We start from the raw sequence: 19,507 nt of genomic DNA, 5'->3' as shown, positions 1-19,507 counted from the left end.
GCTGCCAGACATTTCCAAAGCAGACTGAGCATCGTTCCTCTAGGGGATAAACTGATGTTAGTAAATGCTTTAGCAGGGCCTGTCCAGTATAACCTGACCCAACTGGCATTACTATTCTGCAGGCTAACTTGGTGATATGAAAGCATTTCTGCTGGACTTCTGGAAGATTGAGTGTGAGGTTTTCTTTAATCGGAAAATATTACTAGCCAGTGCAAGTGTTTTGCTCACTTGGATTAAGTTGCTAAAAAAGATACAGAAATAGGAACCAGAACTCGAAAAAATGCTATAAATGTAAATTTAGCAAACCATTTTCCATCTCAGGGGGTTATCCAATGAGACAGAGCAGGTCCTGGCAAAATGCTTTATTCCTTTCCTTAAACAGCAAGTGCAGCAAATGATCTCTCAGGAGAAGTGTTTGCAGATGGAGTTTCTCCATAATTATCCAGTAGACTTTTCTAACAAACTTGAATACTTATCCAAGTTGTAACACTCACGGCCCATTAGCTGGTGTAAACTACAAATCTGACACTTAGTACATTCAGATAGCCCACAAATTCAGTAAATATCTGATTACTGGTATATGCAAGGGTTATTTCTGCCATTCTTTGGCTTTGCAATTGATTCCTTTATGTGTCCCTTTACATGTGAATCCACCCTGTTCATTTTTATGACCTCTATGAGTCGTAGCAGACATTTTTACCTGTGTCTTGTGAGTGCCAGAAAGGTATTGCTTATGGTATTCCCATAATGATCAGGCTGTTTTTGTTGTTATGGTGATAAAAATATCAGGCTGTTTGTCTGGGTTTACTTTTTCATGTTAAAAATAATTCAGAATTATATTATATATGACAGAATATGTTTATATCAATGCTTTTTTGCAATTTCTAGTTGTCACTTTCATTGTTCTAAACTGATGTTTGTTTGTTTTCTACAGATAGCTGGAATTCTGCTTTTCACAAGCAAAAATATGGCCTTGCCGGATGTGACTAGACTTCTGCGTGTAATGTTCTGCACATTGTTTGTTACACTTGGGTACACAGGTTAGTTCATTGAAGTCAGTTAACAAATTGATAGGAACACAAGGTTGCAAAGGATGTTCTCTCTTGTAGGGTTGGTCAATGTTACCTAATGTATAAGTGTGACACTGCCCTGCTCACCTGGAGAGGGTGAGGATTTGCAGTCTAGGGAGACATGTATAATTGTAATTATGTATGAATGTGTACATTCAAACTATGTCATTTTAAGGTTGATTAATAGCTAATCTAGTTTCTATCGCCAATGAATTTACTAGATAACCAAAGCTGCAATTTATAGTCCTCCCTCTATGTTGGGAAGTGTCTACTCATGTGGAAGGTGATTCCAGAGCAGATACACTGAAGTATCATGCATTCTTATGCAATTAATGTCAACTGCTAGGGAAAGGGGTGGGTAAAGGATTTATTATGTTAGCAGTTTTGTGTATTGTATGCAAGGATATAAAGGGCTGGATGTAACTCAACACAAATTTGAGAGTGTGATGGCATAGAGCACAAATAACCACATTTCATCTGACTTTTTGGTAATCAATGCTGCCATAATGCTATTTTATTGGAAGAAATGATACCAGTTATCACATGCAATGTACCACGTGGGATTGGTAGCTCGTGAAACTTAAATGCCTAAAACATATTTGCAAAAATTACTTTAATAGACCTTGTAGTGTGGAGCCTTCTTCCCTTTTCCTTATGTGAATAATATATTTCTAACAGTGAGTTGAATTAGGTGTTACATCTTTATTGGCATAAGTAATATATCTTAGCTGTTTATTTTTATTGGACACTGCAATAGAGCATTGGCTTTTCTCCAGCTTACTGAACAATAAAGTACATTTCAGTTTGCCTGTACAGGGAATTAGGTAGACTGGAGGACAATCATTTGTTAGTGCCCTTAATTTAGCACAGGGGGTGATAAAACTTTATGTAAAAATATTGAATTTATATAACTATTAAAATCTTGCTGGCTAATTGCTGCAAGATTATTAAAGAATAAATCTGATTGGTTGCTATGGATTACTTTTCTGATGTAGTCATGCATGCATGCACCAATTTTGTCAGGTACCGGTACTGTACATGAGTGCTGTTCAACTTCTGTGGTACCGAGGACTGGGGTGGAGGGCCGATAATGGAAGCCAGTGTTGACCACTCCCTGTGTTTAAACCACACTCACTTTAAACCAAACCCATGTTACCACAAGACATTTTAAGACCATAGTGGTGGTAGCACACCAAAAAGCCAAATGGTTGGTGCTCACTGCAGGGATATCACTCATCACTCAAATGTGAAAAACATATGTCATATTAAAACATACCCTTAAACCCATATGCCTCCTCCTCTCCAGTGGATAATCCAGCCCCCCCCCCCCCAACACATAATTATACACCTTAGGGGCCCCTAACAACAATTTCCTAATGCTAACAAACCTCCAGAGCAAACCCTACCAGGCTCACGTCCCACAGGTAGTGTAGAGCAGACAGAGTATGGCACTCATAGGGAGCATTGGGCAGGCAGAGTATGGCACATACAGGGAGCACTGGGCAGGCAGAGTATGGCACTTTCTGTAATGCATGAAATTCCAAGAAAAGCATTCGTAATGATTTGTTTGCTACAGATAATTTCTCTTTTCTGTTAGGTACATGCCCTGAAGATGATCCTCAGCTAAAGCCCTGGAGCCCTGGCCACAATGAAGACAATCATGTGAATATCAATGGAACCACAAAGCTTCTCCTCACTTCATCTGCCACTGTGCACTCTGTGCACATCACTGAAGGAGGTACGAGAAAAGCTGTGTCAAATCTGACAAGTAGTAGAAATGCATCCCAGAAGCCTTATATTGTTGGAGAAATATGCTGCTTGATGCATTTATTTGTTTAAACTCTTCTTGTTGATCATCTGAACCAGATGGTTTGCAGCTCGTAATTTCTTAAGCTGATTTCCAGCTGCCAAACCAAATCAGTCCCAGCTCTGCAGATTTTGGAGATTTCACTGATGACTGGACGGAGCATCTTGTCCGTTAATCATTTTTGATTATTTTAACTCTTTGATCTCAAATGGAAATTATGGCCAGACAACAAATATTACATAATAGCAGCTATTCCATAAGGAGTTTTCCCGGCTCACTGCTCAGTACTAAGTTGCTTCCCGCACTTGCTGAATAAATAGTACATTCTCCAGAATTTGCTGAATGATGTTCCCAGCATCCTCATGCTATTTGCACCAGTAAAATTCCAGTTCTACAGAGTTGGTTTGCTGAAGGCTCATTTAATTTTGAATGCCTGTTTATATCACATGATGTAAAATCATTATGGGGGCTATTTAGAAGCTGTGTAAAATGATTCATCCCAGATGACTAGTGCAAAAAGTGGTGTGTTATAAATAGTGTGTGTGTATATATATATAATATGATAATGGTCCTAGAGGTGGACCGAAACATTGACTTGTTTTAATGTAACAAAATAAACATCATATGTTATATATTTATATTTATATATATATATATATATATATATATAACCTGAATCAGACGCTTGCACTCTAAACCAGTCTTCCATGAACGTGGGTGCTGGGTCAAAGTATTTATGTAGAGTTCAAGAGGACCCGCACACCTCGGTTAGTGAACCAAAAATTTCTTTATTTTTCAAACTTGTGCATCCAACGTTTCGACCCACATTAGGGCCTTTATCCTTGATAAAGGCCCTAATGTGGGTCGAAACGTTGGATGCACAAGTTTGAAAAATAAAGAAATTTTTGGTTCACTAACCAAGGTGTGCGGGTCCTCTTGAACTCTATATATATATATATATATATATATATATATATATATATATATATATATATATATATATATACTGTGTCGGTTCAGTGAACGCACTCCTTCCGGATTTGTTTCAAACGATGGTGGTGCGTTGGTCAAAGTGTAATACAATCCAGTAAGTAGGACCCGCACTCGTTCATATTCAGTGAAATCAAAGTGTCTTTATTCACAGGTTCATTTTCCAACGTTTCGGTCCTCACTGGAAAAGGTCCCAGTGAGGACCGAAACGTTGGAAAATGAACCTGTGAATAAAGACACTTTGATTTCACTGAATATGAACGAGTGCGGGTCCTACTTACTGTATTATATATATATATATATATATATATATATATATATATATATAATATATATATATAATGTGTCATTATTTTTCTGTCAATCCTTGTGCTCTGAAATTTTTCAGTTGTGTATTTTATTTTACGCCACACAATCGCTAAAATTTAGACTATTATTTTACACCATCTCAGACAAGGTGTAGCCCATTTAACTCAAAGTAAAAATTTAAGGCAGCAAGTAAATTATGCTGTAAGAAGCACAGGATTCAGATGTCTGGTATGTCTCTGTAATCATAGCCTGAAAAGTAACTGCAAAGATGATTTTAACTGGGAAATATGAACATGCTTACTTCTATTACAGGGAAACTTGTCATTAAAGCCAGTGAGAACCCTATAATCCTGCACACAAGATCTATACTGGTGGAGCATGGAGGGGAACTGCACATAGGAAGCGAGGACTGCCCTTTTCAGGGTCATTTTACCATCGTCCTTTATGGAAGGTAAACTACAGGGTCATGTTGAGCGTATGCATTTGAACCTTGAGATATTATACATGTGAGAAAATTGAAATACCAAAGACATATCTGGTCTTCAACCCTATAGCACACAGAAATGGAGTGCTCAAACATTGTGCACAATCCTTTTGGATCAGGTGCTCAGCAGTGATTAGCCCAACCTGCCTCGGGTCAAGGGAATACTATGCATTATCCAGTAACTGCAGCACTCTGATGATTATGGTGATTATTCAATGTTATAATTTTATTAGCTCATGTAGACAAAAATGGCAACGTTTCGGGCCTCACAGGGCCCTTTATCAAGCCTCTGATAAAGGGCCCTGTGAGGACCGAAACGTTGCAATTTTTGTCTACATGAGCTAATGAGCCAATAAAATAACATTGAATAATCACCATAATCATCAGAGTGCTGCAGTTACTGGATAATTCAACCCTATAGCAATTATATTCGAAGTACAATGTGTAAGTGTAATTTTGGATGCAGTGTGTCCTGTATTTTATCCAGTATGCATTGTTTTCCCCCCATGATTTCAGAAGAATTTCCACCCCAATGTGGAGTTGTTCCTGATGCATATGACAAACTGCACTATGCAATGCACTAAAAAATGTGAGTGTCAGGTTTGCGTTATTTTCACTGCTTGCTGTCAAAATGACGTCAAGGTTAAACTTTTTAAATCTGCTGCACCTGTTGACGCAGCTTGCAAAGGGAATTAAGGAATTTCCGACAGGTTAAAGGTGCTTGTGCTTGATTTAAATTAGGAGGCAGGGAAGAATGCACTGACGTAGAGTACACCTATAGGAAGTGCATGGAGTATCTTTGGACATACATACCTTTAATAAATGGTGTCAATGGACTGCACCTATTTTTGTGCAACCACAGCTGCAGTCATACAGTCATAAATGAGCCCTTTTGTTTCCTATATTGTGGTGTCATTTATAGGTCAGATGATGATGAGGCACCTCATGACTATTTTGGCCAAAAATTCATTGGAGTGGGCGTAGGAGGAACCCTTGAAATTCATGGGGAGAAAAAATTGTCTTGGACATTTCTGAACAAGACGCTGCATCCTGGGGGCATGAGCGAAGGAGGATATTACTTTGAGAAGAGTTGGGGTCACCGTGGAATAATTGTTCATGCTATCAGTCCCAAGACTGGTGAAGTGATTCATTCTGACAGGTGAGACCATGATCAACATGTAACATTTACTTTCCCTATTTTACTGGCTTAATAAGATTTTTGCTTTTTGCCGTTATGTTGTCTTCTGTGACTATTTTGTAATCTCTCAACCTATGAAGTTAGAACATTTGGGTTAATGGCAAAGGCAAACGTCTGAGGGATGCACAGCAGCCTCAGTCTCTGCATTATAATCCAATAGTGAAATCAAAATGTCTTACTAGTCACTACATTATTACATTGGAATTTGAGCACACTACTCAAATTCCAATGTCATAATGTACTGGGGATATCAAAACAGCTTTATTAATTTAGTTCTTGAGATGTACTCGATGTTGAACTGAGTGACAACCTTTTTATTTTACTGAATTCTTTACTTCAAGACAGGGGTAGAAAAAGAGCTTTAGGGTCCTGAACTGGCTATACCATACTTTATTTCTACTGTGTATTTGCACATGTAGCATGAAGGAGTTAATGGCAATTTTTAGAATATGTTATATTCACTAGTGCTTTTTTTTCTGATTTTCAGTTTCACTGTCTATATAGCACATCATAAAACATAGAATTTAGCATTCTTTTATGGAACTCGCTGTGGTGTGAGTGACACAGGCAATACAATATCTTTTCCATTCAGCAGAATTGGAAGTGCGTTGTTTTAAGCATTTTTATCCCTGAGCAGATTTGTCTATATACCGGCAATCATATACTGTAGGCAGCTCAGAAAAAGACTGAAAGTCATGTAACAGATGTTAACTAGTTGCAACTATCTTCTGGCCAAATCTTTACCAGTCTTCCATCCTAAAGCTGGCTGTAGATGTGCAGATTTTATTCTCCTGTACCGACCTACAACTAACCATTCATAAAGTAAAGTAGTAAAAATAACAAATCAATTGATGTTCTGGGCATTAATTGACAGACCGCAAGTGTACGAACGTTATGTCCAACAAATAGTAATGACAGCCACCCATTGATATCTTCAGAGATATTATCGTTGGCCAAAAGAAATCTTCTCTCCTGTCTGATCAACTAAACAAGCAATTGGCATGGTTCGAAAAATGAAGGACAAACCACACATGGTTCGAAAATCTTATGAACCTTCGTTTTGTATGACTATATATTTGCGTCTATGGCTAGCTTAACTTTACAGTGACACAAGCAGAATCTGGTGGGTTTCTTTTCAGACAGAAAGCTTATGTGAGTGGCAGGCTTCAAGCAGTGTATATGTGGACAGCTAAATGGCTAGGATAAATTATATCTGCCTCTCAATTGACCATAGATGAACTAAAGTGGGGGTGAGAGCAACCAGACTTTAGTGGGTGGGTGTCCCTTACCTAGATTGCCTGTGCATCATTAGCTCAAAGATCCTGGAGCACAGATCATTTTAGAGCTGCTAACAGAAAGCTAGGAATATCTATTCAATAAATGTCGTGTTGAAGAGTGCCTCTACAAAAGTGGCTCTTATTAAAAGTGGCTCTTGCTACCAATAGCTCTTTTTGTCCCTAGGTTAATCCCATGCTATAAGCACAGTACTTATTGGTGCCACCATTTGCCTAAGGGCTTTTCAAAATTTAGAAATGATTTTTTTTTCCATTGAATTGTGAGAAAGGGCAAGTATTTTTTAAATCACCTTCCCTTACATACTGAATTGGTATTTATAGTTATTTCCCATTACTGTTGCACTAATGAATAACATAAATGGTTTGTGAAATGCCAGAGTTCCTAGGAGGCTTGCAGTCACTGTTTCGGCATTTGGAAATGGAAAATACGTTTGATAGATTTGAACATTAATTATGTTAACCAAGTAGAAATATTCATTTCTCTGCAGATCCTGTGTGCATGTCCAGACAGAATTTTATATAACCTGTTATACTTAAAATATTTGCAGTCTCTTTCGTGGATTACATTCCAGAGCATTCTGTTATATAATACAGGCAATAATGGGCAATGACAGAGGCTTAGTCTCGTCTTGTCTTGTGTGTGTGCGTCCTCACTCTATCTAGTCACTATTCATTTTGATGAGTGCCCTTGCTGGTTTCTTAGAATTTTGTAGCAAAATCAATATAATATGGAATAGACCATGAAAAAGCAGCCTCCACCTCCCCAGGTGTTACAGGACTGCACCCTCCAAAGCAATTATTTGGAGAACATTCCCAATTTTAAGTTGTTAAACTTAGATTATAAAGCAATCATTTAGTAGCTATATACAAATAAACAATCATTTCTTATAAAATCTGCCACCAACTGACATATGAAGGCAAGTGTTTGGAGCTGAACAAAGCAGCCTTCTTGCATTGGATTAGGTTTAGGGCATAAGCTACAGTCCCAAAGTGCCACACTCCTTAAACAATGAATAGTTATGTCTGGATGCTCAGAAATAGTAATGCAATAGTCCAAAAAGATTTGACTAATACATTTTCAATATTGAAATTAAATGCTTAGTACATCATGAAAGAAGTCAACCATTTTTTGATCTTACGCTATATATTTCATTTTCCGACAAGAAAGAAAGATCACATTTGTTTTATAACTACTTTCGAACTCTATATAAGCCTCATGTCCAGATAGTGACGTCACTCATTCTCATTTGATTCCCAGTTTGCCTTCAGCCTACACTCAATAGGGTATGACACCTTAGATGAGACACACCTAAAACAATAGTGACAAGATGGAATAAGTTAATGAAATACTTAATCCGTATATCAATTATTTACTTAAATAATAGCACACATCTTGAAGATAATTTCCCAAGTGATATAAAAGGTTGTGTTGTTGTGTTGTTGGGAGGTCCTTGTGTTTTTCCTGATGATTAGAGCAACACGCCCTTACTTTAGCTTCATCAACAATTGCATATCTTGTCTCTTGGCCACTTGTCCGTTCTCAGTGAAATCGTGACTGCGCCTCCTGCGATCCTGGTCTATGCTGTGGCTTATTTCCCACTCCGGCTTCTTTTATTATATTCTGTGCTGCTTCTTTCCCTGCATCATAGGTGACATCTGTGTTGGAAGTTATTTATGTACTGCATCATATTTTAAATAAATTAAGGATAACTATAATCACCAGTCATTGAGCAAACAATAGCTGTATGACATTTTCTTGTTGAGTAGAACAAGGATTATTCCATTTGCAAGAGAGCCTTCATAAATTACTACATGTTAAATCAATTCAAGTGTTTTGGCTGCATAAAGGCTTTGACCCTCCTGCAGCCAAATGGCTCATTTATTAAGCCAATGGGCACCATGCCTCGTTTATAAAATGGGTGCAAAGTGCCTTATTTGTTGCACTGTATACTTGTCTTTTCTTCTTGCACCCTAACTTTGGGTTGCTAGAATAAAATCAATAGTACTGCGCATCTGGCTTGATCTCATTACTACCTGTGTACAGGTATGGGATCCGTTATCCAAAAAAACATTATCCAGAAAGTTCCAAATTGTGGAAAGGCCATCTTCCATAGACTTGACTTTAATCAAATAATTCAGATTTTTAAAAATGATTTCCTTTTTCTCTGTAATAATAAAACAGTAACTTGTACTTGTTTCCAACTAAGATATACTTAATCCTTATTGGAAGCAAAACCAGCCTATTCGGTTTAATTAATATTTACATGATTTTCTAGTAGACTTTAGGTATGAAGATCCAAATTATTGAAAGATCTGTTACCCAGAAAACCCCAGGTCCTGAGCATTCTGGATAACAGGTCCCATACCTGTACAACAGTGCTGGATCTGGGGGGCAGGTGGCATATGCTAGTTGGCATGTGGCCGACCTCAGTAACGCCCCCTAACTTTTGAATCCTACACTAAGGGGGTTTGAGGTAGATAGGTAGTAGAACATCAGAAGAATGTAACAAATCATTCCTGTTCATGGTATTGTTTATAAAGAATTTAACTTTGGACTTGTATTAAGTGGAAAGTAGGGAATGTATTTATTCTCTAGGCAAGATAACCTGCCATTCTGTAACATACTCTGCAATTTATTTTTCTCTCAGGTTTGACACATTCAAGTCCCGAGATGAGAGTATCCGCTTGGCTCACTTTCTCAAATCTGTCTCAGATGGAACTATCCTGTCCATTGCTGTGAATGATGAGGGCTCCCGACACTTGGATGATTTAACAAGGAAAACCATGACAAGACTTGGCAGCCGTCACTTTCTGCGTCTTGGATTCCGGTGGGTGATCATTGCCAAATTAATTCTGCACTGTATCTATCACAATAACAGTAAATCTATGGCCCTTTGTCATCACTAACTGTAAATATGTATGCCTTTATTATTGCCATGGATAAATTGGTGTGCTTTTGTCATCACCAAAAATAAAGCTGTGTATCTTGATTATCACTAACAGTCCTAGCCCCTAATGCAGCAAAGCAGCCCCAAGTCATGACATCTTTACCACCATACTATACAGTTGGTATCAGGTCATTCTCTCAAAATACTATCCTGGACATATCTAATATAAATAATGCAAAATACTATCCTGGACTTTGCCTGTTTATGGCCAGATTTTGCCCTGATTTTCTTTGTGGACTGATGTGTAGATCTAATTTGTGCAACCTCTTTCTAATGGTAGACTGCACATTATAATCAGTAGTCCAATGATAAAATTTTGGAATTCTTAGAGGCCTCTTTTAGCATCTTGAGTTTTGCTCTTGGCCAAAATTGCTGGAATGGCCTGCCCTGGCCAAGTTGTTTTTTGTTTTGTTTTTTAAATCTTCTCCGAACCGTGAAATAATCCATGCCCAGTTTTTTGGCGTTCTTTTCAAATTGTTTTAAAGGCATCTATAACCTTATTTCTAAAAGCCTCAGAGAGCTCTTTTAGTTTAGATACCACACACTTCAGCAACAAAGAACAAACCAAACTCAATGCTTAAGCTTTTACTAAGACAAGTTCCTCTCTCCAAGAGCCTCTCTAACAATGTTCTAATCATTTGCACCTGATCGGGTGCACTGCATTCTAATTTTAGGTATTTGAGTTAGTGATAAGTTTTTACTTACTTTTTCCACATGCAAAATGTGTGTATTTAAATTGCATAATAGACTAGAAAATGTAAAGGGTGCATAATATTTGTTATATTACATGTTGGTGGGTGCAATGGACAGTTTTGAGAACCACATCTACAGCTAGGTAGACATAGTTGGCTATTGCATTGATAATCCACATTACATTTCACTTTTCTTCTTTTTCTTTGTCTATATATTTCTCTTTGTTACAGGACCAACCAATAGTATGGGAGTCACAGCTATCTAAAATTAAATATAAAATGTGCACCATCTGTTCTTTTCTTTCTCTGCTTATTTATTGTTGTACTTATGAAAATTACAAACATTTGTGTACATTATGCAATGGGAGGTTTACTAAAAATAATTTAAATAATTCATATTCCGTGCTTGCTAATTGTCCTGGTTGCTAAAGTTGTTGTGCTGTCTATTTAGGCATCCCTGGTGTTTTATCACCGTAAAAGGAGACCCATCAAGTGCTGTGGAAGACCATGTTGAATACCAAGGTATTGTGAGAGTATCACCTGTATAATTATCTGTGGTGCTTTAGAGCTTAACATATTTCTATGATCTGATGTATATCTTTACTTTGAACTACAACAAAACTAATGTTTGGTTTTGGACAGATTGATAAGAATCAACCTGTTTCCTACTGATTTTGCATAATAGAGTGAAGCTCTTTAGTGTTTATTTATTTTATGTTCCCTTACATCAGAGTTTCTCTGAGTTTGTTGTTGGAAGCCACCTTCGGAGGTCCATGATTTGTTCAACAGCATAATACAGAAAATGCTTTTTAGCCAGATGCAGGTGTGGCTGCTTTTCACCTCAAAATGCCCATTAAAGCATTTACAGGCTGAAAAGTGTCCAGTCCTGTACTTTCTAGCATCTACCATTAATATGAATGGGAAGTGCTGGGCAATGAGGGATAATTTTCAGTGGGCTAAAATTTAGAGGGCTGAAAAGTTCCATGGAATTAACCTTAGGCCCTAGGGCATATTTGCTAGCAGCGAATTCTAGCAGGACTGCCTAACACTCCCGTCTTTTTTATGTGGTAATGAGCTTTTAATTTATAATGTTTGCAATCTGTGTCTTGGTTGCCTAACTGTAAATTGGATTTGTTTTTAGGGCAGAGGAGTTTACCTGCATACATATACTGTACTTAAATAGACACAGCTCATATATAAAGTTGCTGTATGTTAATTCAGTCCAATCTTTAAAACATGGCAGCTTCTGTAAAAATAGATATAATATCAAGGTACAAATACATATCATAATTAATCTGGATTTTTGCACTAGCGTTTTCCTGTCATTTCCCCATAGAATTGTAGTGATTCCATATTCTGTTACCTGCTATTTACGCAACCAATTTCCTGCTCTCTTTATGTTTCTGCAGGAAGCAGGGGCTCAGCGGTGGCCACAGTGCACAAATTATTCCAAGCTGAAAATGGTGAAGCTTTTAATGTGTCTTTAACCAGTGAGTGGATTCAGGGTAAGTCACATAATGGCATAAAGAACATGTACGGTTAAGTCAACAGACTCATCACCTATTCATTTTCATTATTACATTGTGTAACCTAGTTTGCTTTACTTTGGTTTTGATTTAAATCCAGAAAATAGCATTCTACCAATCATATGCAGATGGGCATAACTGCAGAGAATACAGGCCCAGCCTTCTAGCTATATACTGAGCTCTATATTATCTTAAACTCTACGCTTGTTTATAAACCTGCCATAATTCCAGTCTCCCTGTCCCATCAGGGTTGTTCTGTGGCTTTCTCATCCTTAACACATTGCCCATTTATTACAGAAGCTGTACATCTCTCTGCAGAAAGCATGAGCACATAATTCAGGTCACTCAGCACCGCAAATGGAAAATGTATGAATTGCTAGTGTGCCGGGGACAGAAGTCTCTTTTAACTCCCTTGTTTTATTTGCTTACCTTGGCTGCCAGAGTTTTTGGCCTTTGCTGGATAATTAAAGCCCTTTACTGTCCATGCTCCAACTTCAATATGACAGTATTAATTGCTTTGCCTGAAATGCTGCTTTTATCTTTTGATATCAGATATATATAACATATTTACATGTACCCCATTTATCACATTTAGGGGATTGATTTCCTCTGGAATTGCCTTGTTCTGCATATAAAGTACAACTGCAGCTCAACTTTTATCTCTATGTATTTGATGGTAATATTAAGAAGCAATTTAATTATTTCCCCATTGGTTGGTTTTCTGCAGCTTTTTTGAAGATTTTTATTTTCTCAGCTTATAATTTTAAATCCTGGGGGTGTTTCATTTGACAGAGTAAACAGAATTTTCCTTATCACAGGGAGCAATTATTGTGGTGCAACCAACCAACCAAAACAGCCAGTAATGACTTTCTGTAGGCATAGACATCTGCATTAAGCAATTTAGGACCTTTCAGATTATTGTGGTCCTTTAATGATTTTCTAAGCATTCTGTATATATGACATGCAGGGAAATGTAAGCTGTGACCATTCAAGTCTATCTTCTAGAGATTAGAAACATTAGTATCTGTTTAGACTATGGTATTTAGGATGGTAGATAAACATGTAGCAGAGATGGGGTACTGAGAGGGGCACGGATCTAACTCTTTATTACATTATTTTTCCAGATGTGGAATGGACAGAGTGGTTTGACAAGTATGACAACACAATGTACCGGGACTGGGAGAAACTCTCCGAACTAAGGACCATTTATCCTGGAAAGATCTGCACACACCCTGTTGACATCCAGGTATTTTATGCTGTTTTCCTACAGTTTGCTATTAATGTAAAGTAGGGTCGAGTAATATGTGGCCCTTCAGGTGAAATTCAGCTGCAGCTCTCAGCAACAGCTGTTAATGAATGTTGTTAGAAAAAGTCTACAACGTCAAGAGAGAGAGAGATACAACAGGGAACCTTAGCAATAAATCAAAAGGTAGCATTTAAAGGTGACCTGTAGACATCTCAGTGGTTGTTGTAACTAGGCCTAGTGCAAACTGTGCAACTTTTATTGCCCTAAAAGGTGCATGAAACCCATAATCTAACAATAGTGATGATTTTGTGGTATTCCAGTAGCCATTCTGCCAGTGTACTGTAAAAACAGACATTTTTTCCAGCAGATAATTCTGTGAAGCAGTAGTAGTAGTATTAACAAGTTTTTATTGAGCACTAGCATATCCTGCAGCAGTGTATAATGGGTACAAACTGTTGTTATTATTTTTACTGCTTTGCATCCAAAAAATATTCCTTCTAGTAGGAACTAAGAATTTTTTTGGCCTGTTTTGTACATTTTTAATGACAGGATTTCACACTCAGCAGCACTGGCTTCTTATTTCTGCCAGGAAACCTGCCTGCCTGCTGCATATCCAATTACACCTCTGTTGTGGTCACGGTAGGCATCTTAAACTCTTTAGGAGTGGCTACATTTATTATCAATGTCATTATCAAGAATGCAGTTGTGAGCTCCATGTGGCGTGAGCAGGAGCCCTGCCTTCAATTCTCTCTAGGTACTGAGATTGGGCTGGCTGCCATCAACAGACCTCACAGCAAGACAAAAAAGGGGTTTTTGAGATTCTGTTTGGTTTAACCACCAGGAAGTCCAAATCTCATATTGTATAATACATTATTTGACAAAGGCAGCATTGTATGTGCTTGAAATAAAAGAGCGCATACAATTTACCCATAAATATTATGCTATGCCTCATATAGGAAATGTTTTATCTAATTCTAATATACAGAAACAGAGCACTTCCATAGTGAGATGTTAGTGTGACTATCTTAGGGTACAATAAAGTCATTAAAATCAGACCTGTTTATGTAATCCACAATACAATCTTCAACTTAAGGCTCTTCATTTGCTTCCTCGGCAAGCTTATGGGGATCCTTGTAAGTCGTTGTGGGATATGTTGGATGGTATTATCAAGTAACTTCCAATTTGTTGTATATTTACCAGGTAACTGCCCTTGATGGCACCACTATTCCAGTACAAGTGGTCTATAAAGGGGGACATGATTATAGATTTGAGTGTCGGAAGAATGACCAGATCAGTTTACAGTGCCCGAACTACAAAGTCCGATTCCTTTGTGGAAAACCAGGTGAGTTGAGTAGGGGTACATCTTCTTTTCCTCCATTCCTCCTTCCCCCCTCAAAATATCAGTTCCTTGTGCTGGGTCAGGCTGCAGGTGAAGCTATATCTGTTCTTGCCCAGGTAAAAAGTTCAAGTGGGTAAAAGCGTTGGATGCAGGTATTGGCGTCAGCCCAGAAATCATACCTGTGCAGGTTTCTAACTTGCAATGCCATCCAGCCAACACTCAGACTGCTGTGATACTTTTAAACTCCATGTACTATCCACCTGTCAAATTGCAATGAACCCAAAAACCTCCTTTGTAGAACAGTCCTTATACAGAAAAAATTTAATTGATCCTGCTGTTTCTACTTGGCTGGAATTGTTTTTCTTATCCTGAGAAATCAGAATGTTAAAACTGGTCATTAACAATCTCCACATCAATGAAAACCTGTATAATGTTACCCTGAAACAGCTGCTCTTATTATTTCCTTGGAGGCTGATAACTAGAGCACTGAATTTGGGATATTCTGGATACAATTTTACTGAGATTTTAATTATCTTCTCTAGGCCAACAATGGTTACAGTCCTGAGCAAATCTTTCGGTTGCTGAAATTCTGCTGATACTGTGCTTGAATCCAACCTTCATACAGAGTTAGATATGAGAGGGCCCCTGGCAATGAAGGAATGATGGGACCCTATCTGAAATTTTTACTGAAATGCAGCCCTCTAGCCAAAAAAAACACAAGAGGATTTCATAAATATCTACTGTAAATATCCTAACAATTGCTGAACAATTTAATGTATCCTCTGCTTTACTCTTAAAGTGCTAGGGAGGAACTGTGGCAGGCTCAGTGTGACAAACTGAAGGGAAAGGGCAGGGATGAATACATACAAAGTAAGAGATGTCTGATGGCAAGCCCGTGAGTTTAGAGGACCTTGCAGGGGGTCTTGTCTGATGTAAAAGTTATACACTATATGGGCTTTCTTGCTCAAATTTCAAAGATTTCTCAGGGTGTCCTGCCTTACTGGACACATAGGGTTATTGAAGATAAGTAAGTAACGGTGCCTGCGTGAGTTCAGTCTGTTTTTGGAAAACATGCCTGGCTGTGTTTGGCACTCTGCTTAGCTGTCAGCTCTTCATTTCTCTCACGTTTAAAGTAAAAATCTTCTTACATATTTTTTCCCTTAACAAAATGGATTTGTAACGGATATTAAATCCATCATGGAATTTAGGGGTGTTATTCCAAGATGAATATTCTATTCCATTATTCGATTAAGAGCAGAGAACGTCATGTTTCCCTGCTAGTGCTGAAATCACTGGAATTTGGTCTGTATATGGGACAAGACTCATCTTTATAATCATATTTGCGGTGGATTAAACTTTGAACTGTGCATTGTTGTTTGTGGTTTTATAACTATTCAAACTCTCATAAGCCTGTGGTTATTCAGTAATATTCACATACATTTGCCACAGTTCTTTCTGCTTTGCCTAGGAACCCTGTAACCCGGTCCTTGCTGGAAGGAGGTTTTTTCTTTTATTATATATGGCATGAACAGTTATATTACCTGACAAATATTATTAGATAACTCTGCTCTTTTCAGAGACTCTGCCCCGATGATGTGAAGATTTATGTTTTTGCCTTGGAGCAAAAATGGCTAATGTCCTGTTTATTACTTTCCAGTGAGACCCCGGTTGATAGTGACCATAGATACCAATGTGAACAGCACCGTCCTGCATCTGGCAGACAACGGCAAGTCTTGGAAAGCAGGAGATGTCATTGTTGTGGCCAGTACTGATTACTCCATGCACCAGACTGAAGAATTCACATTGATGCCCTGCAGAGCCTGCTCTGCCAATCAGATCAAAGTGAAAGGTAATCCAGCATTTTCACATACTTCATGTTTGTTTCTGGTTTTCAAGTATCACGGGGGAGAAAGGGAGCTGCTTGTTTGGTATACCGACCCATTTATAGAAACATAGTCAACTCGGATATATAATTTATCCCGTTCGTACTATGAGGGCCAAACAAAGTTTGTTTTGTGGGGAGTTCTCCAGAAGTGACCATCCATGTCCACTTACTGTATGTCTGTAGTCAGATAAACCAGTATCTCACCACTGGCAATGCTGCATCATCCGCCTGGAACACTGGCACTTCAGCACAGTTGTATTCAAGTTTTACATCCAAACCCTCACCATTCCATCGGAGTGTTTCCATCACTACCTGTTTAAATCAACATTACGTCCACCAGCGTCGGACTGGCACAGGGCCCACTGGGGCTGCTGCCTCGGGGACCCCCCTCTGGCCCCCCTTCCCTGAGCCCCCTTCCCTGAGCCTACTTAAGATGCAGATGCATATCCTTTTATTTAATTGAAGCACTTAGATTTGGCATGCAGCTGTTAATCATTAGTGTGGTTATGGATGGTACAATAAAATTGCCCTTATCACCTCCTGTGTTGCCCCCATTGACCTTTTAGTTTAATGTGTGCCATTTAAATAATGAGAAAACCAAATACTGGAGGATAATTCGTGTATATATATATATATATATATATATATATATATATATATATATATATATATATATAAAGCCATAGATGTATCACTGAGACATTTCCATGAATTTCTATTATTTTTATAGGACATTATTCTAACCAGTCAGACTGGGAAACATTGAACCATTTTCACAGAATTTTTCTTAATACTTCCTTATATAAGCAATTTCTATTTTAGCTAAAAGTTTAAATTAAGTGCATATATACTACAATAAGCTTCGGTTTTAGATAAAATGCCAGATTAAAGCTTGTTAATCTTGTTAATATTGTCTCAACGTGTTCCATTGCATACTTGCATATATTTGCTGTATGAAGCTGTGCAGATAAAGAGACTAGATTATAGCTGGGATATTCTTATTTGTTTAATTAACCATTAACTAAATCACCTTTATCTTTCGTTATCCCAACACAGTAAGGGGTACAGGCCTTCACTTTACTGAGCATTAGGATAATTGTATCCACCCGTTGTGATTAGAAGTGTACAGCCAAAGTAAAGTTTGGAAATTGCTCAAAGAAAATAAAGGCTGTTAGGAATATGTAACCTTACAGAGAAACAGGGACAAGGGAATCAAATAAAGCTCAAAAGAGAAACAAAAGGTTCAGCCAGAGAGCCAAAGACATTTGGTGTATGAAAAGTCATGCAAACGAGATTTACTGTAATACAAATGAAGCTGTTGTGGTGGAATGTGTGTACCTCTGCAGCTGGACCCCTATATGCCAAAGCCATCAGACTTGGTTGCATGAACTGGAAGGTGTATGTTCAGTTCATCTCTGTACGTGAGTTTAAACAAAAAGCAGATAAATACATCTGACAGTGTGAAGGTTAATAGAATTTGCATTCTTTGTGCAGGCTAGATATTATACAGGCACATTGGCAAGCTGTATGGTTGGTCTGACCTCAGCAACCCGACTAGTAGTAACACATCCAGATCCATTCACTAGAACTGGGTGTGCTTTTTCCATAAAACTAGACAAAATGCTATTTACAGTAAAAATGCTTATTCTGAACTCTGATTTGGATCACATCAGTCACAGGAAGCAACTGATCCCGATACCATTCTCAGTAATAAAATATTTCATTAAATATACAAATTATTATTATGAATATACAAATTAAATGTAAGTTAGGCATATTGAATTAAATTCTTTTTACTGTTGTAAGAAAAAAAAATGACATTGTTAAAAGGAACCTAAGCAATGTTACTGTGCAGTTCATTTGCATGTGATGGTATAATACGCTGAGGGAAACCTGAAAATAGCATCTCCTCATTCAGGTGTTAATTCCAGGGCTTACCTTCATTTGTTGACCCTGTACTTTGCATCTGGCATGCAGTTGCACAGCTGTCTGAACTGGCACTAGGTGCAGATTAGAGGTACAAGGCAATGCCAGATTTTTGGGTTTTCTAGATGTGCTTGCATTCATATTTATGATCTGTGTTTATGACCTTCTCGCCAGTAACTACTAATTTATGAGATATTTACACAAGTTGCTAGAATCCCATCTAATCATGGAGATTTGGGGCTCGTAGCAATAACCTGTTAGAACAACTCTGACAGCATCCCTTTTCCTGAGGCATATTTAGAATATTCCTTTGTAATGTTGAGTAGCCGTGAAACAGTGACTAACCCCATAACTGTGTGCCTTTTTCTGTTGGGTGCATCTTTCCCAGATATCCCAGTTACTTTTCTATACTGGAGATATATATATCTCAAAAAAAAAAATTCCAAAAGCCTAGCTGAAAACCCCCAACATTACACTGCACTGCAAAAGAATTTCAATAAATAATTTCATGAACCAAATGGCAAATGCATGTCCTAATGTTTGAGCTCTGCTGCTGCCAAGTTATTTAGGGCTAGAGAAAAATTATTTAGTGCACAGCTGTGAAAGGTGTAAGTCAGTGAAGTTGGAAATGGTATCAATCCCTCTAGATCAGTGGTTCTTATGGATCTTAGAGCCATGGCTGGGGGGGGGGGCTTAGCCTGACTGCCAGTTAGGGATATTCCATCTAGATACTCATGGAACCCCAGCCGGACAGTCAGATGGAGTGATATTTGGTTTGATCATTTATTTAGT

The 19,507-nt window shown here is 38.0% G+C and overlaps 1 protein-coding gene across 1 annotated transcript in view; it reads left to right on the top strand.

Moving 5' to 3' along the window:
* The window catches only part of cemip.L (cell migration inducing hyaluronidase 1 L homeolog), an 82,540-nt gene that overhangs the window by 36,740 nt on the left and 26,293 nt on the right, over nucleotides 1-19,507 (top strand). Inside the window, exons 2-11 of the mRNA XM_018253201.2 lie at nucleotides 935-1,040; nucleotides 2,668-2,808; nucleotides 4,489-4,627; nucleotides 5,583-5,819; nucleotides 9,802-9,981; nucleotides 11,245-11,315; nucleotides 12,203-12,298; nucleotides 13,444-13,565; nucleotides 14,766-14,907; nucleotides 16,562-16,753. Coding sequence (XP_018108690.1) covers nucleotides 968-1,040; nucleotides 2,668-2,808; nucleotides 4,489-4,627; nucleotides 5,583-5,819; nucleotides 9,802-9,981; nucleotides 11,245-11,315; nucleotides 12,203-12,298; nucleotides 13,444-13,565; nucleotides 14,766-14,907; nucleotides 16,562-16,753 — 1,393 coding nt within the window. The 5' untranslated portion in view covers nucleotides 935-967. The remainder of the gene's footprint in view (nucleotides 1-934; nucleotides 1,041-2,667; nucleotides 2,809-4,488; nucleotides 4,628-5,582; nucleotides 5,820-9,801; nucleotides 9,982-11,244; nucleotides 11,316-12,202; nucleotides 12,299-13,443; nucleotides 13,566-14,765; nucleotides 14,908-16,561; nucleotides 16,754-19,507) is intronic.

The sequence above is a fragment of the Xenopus laevis genome, chromosome 3L (assembly GCF_017654675.1).
Source record: "Xenopus laevis strain J_2021 chromosome 3L, Xenopus_laevis_v10.1, whole genome shotgun sequence".
NCBI lineage: Eukaryota > Metazoa > Chordata > Amphibia > Anura > Pipidae > Xenopus > Xenopus laevis.
The sequence above is the reverse complement of the archived record's forward strand: the minus strand, read 5'-3'. Positions and strand labels throughout refer to the sequence as shown.